The 6,138-nt window shown below is 41.5% G+C and overlaps 1 protein-coding gene across 2 annotated transcripts in view; it reads left to right on the top strand.

Moving 5' to 3' along the window:
- Positions 1 to 79: 79 nt before the first annotated feature.
- LOC119303079 (vacuolar sorting protein 18-like) overlaps positions 80 to 6,138 on the top strand; it is a 12,864-nt gene continuing 6,805 nt past the window's right edge. Inside the window, exons 1-15 of one of the 2 annotated variants that reach the window (XM_037580170.1) lie at positions 80 to 224; positions 1,079 to 1,412; positions 1,497 to 1,709; positions 1,809 to 1,948; positions 2,032 to 2,127; positions 2,574 to 2,641; positions 2,758 to 2,859; positions 3,602 to 3,740; positions 3,869 to 4,009; positions 4,075 to 4,194; positions 4,392 to 4,448; positions 4,540 to 4,599; positions 4,839 to 4,946; positions 5,090 to 5,250; positions 5,745 to 5,823. In XM_037580170.1, the coding sequence (XP_037436067.1) occupies positions 1,253 to 1,412; positions 1,497 to 1,709; positions 1,809 to 1,948; positions 2,032 to 2,127; positions 2,574 to 2,641; positions 2,758 to 2,859; positions 3,602 to 3,740; positions 3,869 to 4,009; positions 4,075 to 4,194; positions 4,392 to 4,448; positions 4,540 to 4,599; positions 4,839 to 4,946; positions 5,090 to 5,250; positions 5,745 to 5,823 (1,644 nt within the window). In that variant the 5' untranslated portion in view covers positions 80 to 224; positions 1,079 to 1,252. Of the gene's footprint in view, positions 225 to 1,075; positions 1,413 to 1,496; positions 1,710 to 1,808; positions 1,949 to 2,031; positions 2,128 to 2,573; positions 2,642 to 2,757; positions 2,860 to 3,601; positions 3,741 to 3,868; positions 4,010 to 4,074; positions 4,195 to 4,391; positions 4,449 to 4,539; positions 4,600 to 4,838; positions 4,947 to 5,089; positions 5,251 to 5,744; positions 5,824 to 6,138 lie in introns of both variants that reach the window. The other variant, XM_037580169.1, reaches the window with a different exon arrangement.

Genomic DNA, 6,138 nt, shown 5'->3' with positions numbered 1-6,138 from the left:
CGATCTCGCCTGCCTCGCCGGACGCCGTCGCCGGTCGCTAGAGGATCCGCCCCTGCCCGCCCCGCCCGCTCGGCGCTCGGCGCCAGCGCGCCCCCTGGCGCCCCTGCAAGCCGGCGCCCGCCGCCCGCCGCCCAATCCGCCCTCCGCTGACTCCGGCACTCGGCCGGCAGCAAGCCAGCAACCCTGCCCGGAGGCCAGCCATTAGCCCGATTCGAGTACTTGAGGTAAGTTGTCCACTGCCCATTCCCCAAGTTCTGATTTAGGGTTTGCTCTTTGCTGTCGATTGCATCAATCAGGTGGAAGAGTCAAGTCTATCGCGTTAACTAAACAATCAGGCTTGCTAGCCAGTACATGAACACACAGTCCTGTGAACAAATACACATCATTTTGATGTCCAGTACATGAACACCTGATCAGCGACATAATAATGATGCATCTGATTGTTTGCCACTCTTAACAAGTTACTCTAACAATGCCACTCTAACAAATTAAGAATGCCGCATAGTCTTGTTTGAACTTCTCAAGGTATGTATCATGTAGGCTTCTCTTATGCACATTTGAGATTTTTGGTATGTGTGCAAGACCATATTGATCTATTTCCATGTGCTATCAGTAAATTAATTAGAACGCTGGCATGCCATGTTTGTTGTCAATTTTTGCTTAAGTGGATCACCCTGTTTTAAATCCTAGATCCGCCGCTGGTTCTGAGCAACAGAGAGAACTACTAGTCTGAGAACATGTGATAATTGTACAAGCACATGGATGCTTCCAAATCTCGTTGCCAATTTGTGTAGCTACAACACATGGATCTACAAGCATTTGTGTTTTGCGCATAAGGTGTATGGCAGTGAACAATTTATCTATGTTGTTTGTAAATTGTTTTGCCGGGAAGAAAACTTTACAGCTTTTTTTATTGTAATATTTAGCACTTTATGTTCGTAAATCGTTTTGGTGCTCATATTCTCGGTAAAACAGTACGAAATATCTCGGTGTTAGGTACTCAACACTCCCAGTCAGGGTATTATAGACATTTCACATTTCAACAGACAGCTCATACAACAATTTCAAAATGCAGCAGTTAAAAAGAACTGGACTGCAATTTCTCAGGGGATTCTGCACTCAACTGATACCCTGGGCAGCCCAGCAGAATCCACTTCCGCAGAATCTGCAGCTGAAAAGAACTGGCCCAGTGATCCAAGACAAAAACTGACCCTGAGCCCAGAATCTCTGACAAACTCATCTACCGGCTGCCATGGACGCCGGCCAGCTCTTCTCTGTCGACCCCCTCGAGCGCCAGGCCGCGAGGGGCCACGGGGCCATCACCTCTATGGCCGCTGGCAGTGATGTCATCGTCCTTGGCACCTCCCGTGGCTGGCTCGTCCGCCACGACTTCTCCTTTGAGGATGCCCTGGGCAAGTCTCCACCCCTACCCCCTCTCATCTCTCCTCTTCGCAGACCTGTTTCTGTTTGGCTAATAACTGTTTCCTCTCCTTCAGATATCGACCTCGGGGGTGGCCGCTCCGGCGACCATGCAGTTCACCGGGTTTTCCTGGACCCCGGTGGCAAGCACTGTATTGTCACGGTGATCCACCCGGGTGGCGCAGAGACATACTACCACCATGCCAGGTGGCCGCGCCCAAAGCCACTCCCCCGCCTCCGTGGCCTCCTCGTCAATGCTGTCGCCTGGAATCGCCAAGCCATCACCGAAGGTTTTTGCTGATCGATCCAAATATATTTTGATGATCCAAGGTCTTCTTTGCTGTTTCACTGTTCTTGATTGGTTATTCTCTGTGATTTTGTTGCTGCAGCGTCAACCAAGGAGGTGATCCTGGGGACCGAGGCTGGACAGATCTTTGAGATGGCCGTGGATGAGGCTGATAAGAAGGAGAAGTATGTGAAGTTGCTCTTCGAGCTCACCGAGCTGCGAGAGGGCATCAAGGACCTGCAGGTTTGAATTGTTGCTACCGGCGCCATGGTTCATTGCTTACATTTGTGTTGGAGGGAGTGTTATTGAGCAATTTGGTTGCGCAGATGGAGACAGCTGTGGTTGGGAACGCCACGAGATACTATGTGATGGCTGTCACCCCCACACGGCTTTACTCGTTCACCGGCATTGGTTCTCTGGAAGTAAGTAGTATTTCTCAATTTATTCGTTGCATCTTCCGATGTGGTATTGACTATTGATAGTGAGCCTATTTGTGAGAAAAACAACTTAGTTTAAATCAAAAGAATCATTGTTGATCTTGTTTACATCGAGTAACGTGAGTACGTGACTCGGCAACATGGAAAATGCTATACCTTATACTCAGCCATTTCAACTCAGTATGCCTTGTAGATTAATGTACATGATCAGAATTTAGAACGTACACTTGGAATGCCTTGTCATTCTGCTAGCAGCAGCAGATACTACACATTTTTCTGAAGAAGATTTTTATGTTGTGTTTCAGTTTTTCGGTTGCGATTTTGGTTTTGAATTTCAGACCTGCTTCAGCCAAAAGAAATCAGACATGCAAGACCTGTATATGCCCTCATTTTCTTAATATATAGTCTAACATATAAACTTTGTTGCCCAGACTGTTTTTGCTAGCTATACCGACCGTGCCATTCACTTCATGGAGCTCCCAGGAGAAATACCTAATAGGTAAGTCTAACTTGGTCTTATTTTTATGATGCAGCAAAGGGACTTCCTTCTATACACTATTATTGTGCATAAGAATTTTATGTTTGTAACATATGTATCCATTGCATGGAGTCCAGTGAACTACACTTCTTTATCAAGCAAAGAAGGGCTAAACACTTTGGATGGCTTTCTGGAGCTGGAATTTATTACGGTGAACTCAATTTTGGAGCTCAACACAGGTGAAATATGTTGTTTCTATATTTAGCTTAATTCTGTTTTGTAATTTGTAAAGGAACTAGATCATGACTTTGTCTAACCAGATTGCACCTAAGAATGAATTTCTGATATGCTCCTAATACTCATATTTGTCATAACTTTTTGAACATGAACTACTAATGTACATAATATGACTTAGACAGTCCACATGAAAATGAGATAATTAGATTCCTTTCCGGGGTTACTTCCAAAATATTGGCTTTGTACCCATTTATTGTGACAGACATTAATGATCAGTGTTTAGCTTAATAACATGAAACTATGAGAAATCAAATTCTGTTTCCAAATAGAACGAACATTATAAGATGAGCCTAATGAATGCTTGTGTTACTCTAGATTTGCCTATGAACTTTAAATTCCATAATCTCCAGCTAGCTTCTTGAACCGTTCTTTTGGGGCAGGGTTCAACCTTTATTAATATCAAGCCAAGCACTAAGCCAGTTTTTCGGCACCAAGCCAGCATAGTCATAACCCCCAAGATTAAACCTAATGTTAAGAAGCAAGGTCAAAGGTCAAGTGTCCATATGAGGCTTTTTAAAAGCCTATTGTTCCCTCTCAGAAAAATTATGGTGCTGTTTTACGTTTTCTTGCTATAATTATATTTTAGTTACTGCTATTTTCTTGAACTATATATTGGGGAATTCAATTTAGAACACTTTATTTATTTAGTATTTGTTTTTATTCTTACTAATTTTAGTTCTGCAGCTCTACGAGTGGAGATGAAAACTTTGTGGAAAACAAAGGTTTCTTTGACTATTCAAAACTTGGAGATTCCAACATAAAACCAGCATCATTTGCAGTGTCTGAGTTCCATTTTCTGCTCTTGATTGAAGACAAAATTAAGGTAAGATGGTTCTATAAATAGATTTGCATATTTTATCTGTGGTTTATTTGCTCTCTTGAATTGTTTTTTATCTTCCCCACTGTCTAGTACTTATAAAGGCAAGGCATCACATAACCTGCATTTCTTAGGTAGTGAACAGAATCAGTCAGCAAATTGTGGAGGAGCTTGTAGTTGATAATACACCCGAATCTTCAAAAGGAATCATCGGGCTTTGTAGTGATGCATCAACTGGAGTTTTCTATGCATTTGATGAAACCTCTATATTCCAGGTTCGGAATTCTGATACTTGCTTTTGAGTTATTTAATAATGTTACTAATATTGTTTGTCATTTAGGTTTCTACGTCTGATGAGGGTCGTGACATGTGGCAAGTGTACTTGGATATGAAGGCATATGCTGTTGCTTTGTCCCATTGCCTTAACCCTTTCCAGAGGGACCAGGTTTATCTAGTGCAGGTAATGCTTGTATTCGTAGAGATCAATGTGAAACGATGTTCATACATCTCGATGCATGTGAGCATGTTCGCAAAATCGTCCCATGCATTCTTTTGTGCTCCTGCATCATTTTCTTATATATGATGATATGCTGGATGTTATTTGGAGTATTGCAATGATCAATGCCTTCTGTTATACAAAAACCATTTCTTTTGCAGGCTGATGCTGCATTTGCTGCAAAAGAATATTACATAGCAGCTTCATTTTATGCAAAGGTGAAAGCCATACTGTTAACTGTGTTCCTTAGTAGCTTTTCTTGCTATTTTGTTGTCCTTGTTCATTTGAGGACTTGTTCTTTGGTTTCAGATGAACTATATTTTATCATTTGAAGAGATCAGTTTAAAGTTTATATCCGTAGGTGAGCAGGTAATTTACTCAAAACTTTAGTACATTTTTGCAAGCTTTTGAATGTACTATCCTTCTAGAGTAATCCTACTAATCAGTGTGCATTGTTGAAAAACTTCTGTGAGATCTATTCATTTATCCTGATCTTGTAGTGCATTTACTTACAGTAAGCTTTTGTTGTGCTTGGGTGCACTATTTCATAAGATTTTACAGTGTTACACTGTCTATGTCTGCAATCGTTGACTTTGTCTACCTGACAGGATGCTCTCAGGACTTTCTTATTGAGAAGGCTTGATAACCTCACCAAAGATGACAAGATGCAAATAACGATGATCTCGACTTGGGCTACTGAGCTGTACTTAGATAAGGTACCTACTGCCCATGATTCCATTATCCAGCATTCAAAATAATGTAACTTAAATTGCATTGATACTAGAAATATTGCTTCAATATCCGGTTGCATAACTGAGTTTGTTGGGCTTATTCAGTATATTTTGCACAACTTCTGTAGATTAATCGTCTCCTGTTGGAAGATGGCACAGGCACCACTACAAATACAGTAACAAATTCCAATAGCTCGGCATATCGTTCAGTAGTAGATGAATTCCGTGCGTTTCTCAGTGATAGCAAAGATGTATTAGATGAAGCAACAACAATGATACTACTGGAAAGGTATGCCTATTATTGGTGCACATTACATCTCAGTTAGATTCTTAATTTGGACATTCACATATATGCATACAGCATATTTTTGGATAGCACATGCATAGTGAAGCAGTTAAGACTGCATGTTGTATATTTGTGATAAGCTGAACATAAACGTGAAGTATCGACCAAAACTTGTGAATAAGAATTAAAACACCAAGGAACCTGAGATGATCAGAAAGCTAATTGCTGTTTTTGTTATAATCCCAGGACATCTGTACATATATTATACTCCCTCCGTCCCAAAATAATCCCACACTTATTTTTGGGACGGAGGGAGTATTCCGTAAGGTTATGGATTAAGAACACTGAGTTGTATAAATGGGTGAATGTAAAATTATGCTGATTGTGTAGTTTAGATGGTTCTTTTGTACTTGTATAATGCATGAGCTACCCTGTGTTTTCCTGTTTTGATGGTTGCATGTATACGCCTCTGATCAATCTCTTCAAAATGTTGACAGTTATGGCAGAGTGGATGAGCTGGTGTATTTTGCTGGTTTGAAGGAGCAGTATGAAATTGTGGTTCATCATTACATTCAGGTCAGGCACTTATTAACTTAGTACATCTTCAACAGAACCCTTTTCCCCAATAAAAATCAGATGTTGGGGAAGTTGGGCCAAAAACCTGCTCCAACAGACCCCCTTTCCGTGAAAAATCATTGGGGACTCCTAATAAAACAGACCAACTCCCCCACTATGTTGGGGTAATTGACCTCTCCCAATACGAGTCCCAATAAGTGCGACATCACCCGAGCCACCGGAGCACCCGTACCGCCGGAGTCGTCGAGATAGAGAGAGATATCTCATTGACAAGTGAGACCCATATGTTAGATTTTAGTATTGCGGAAAGAATTA

Source organism: Triticum dicoccoides, chromosome 5A (assembly GCF_002162155.2).
Source record: "Triticum dicoccoides isolate Atlit2015 ecotype Zavitan chromosome 5A, WEW_v2.0, whole genome shotgun sequence".
NCBI lineage: Eukaryota > Viridiplantae > Streptophyta > Magnoliopsida > Poales > Poaceae > Triticum > Triticum dicoccoides.
This window is presented reverse-complemented; position numbering and strand designations above follow the sequence as displayed.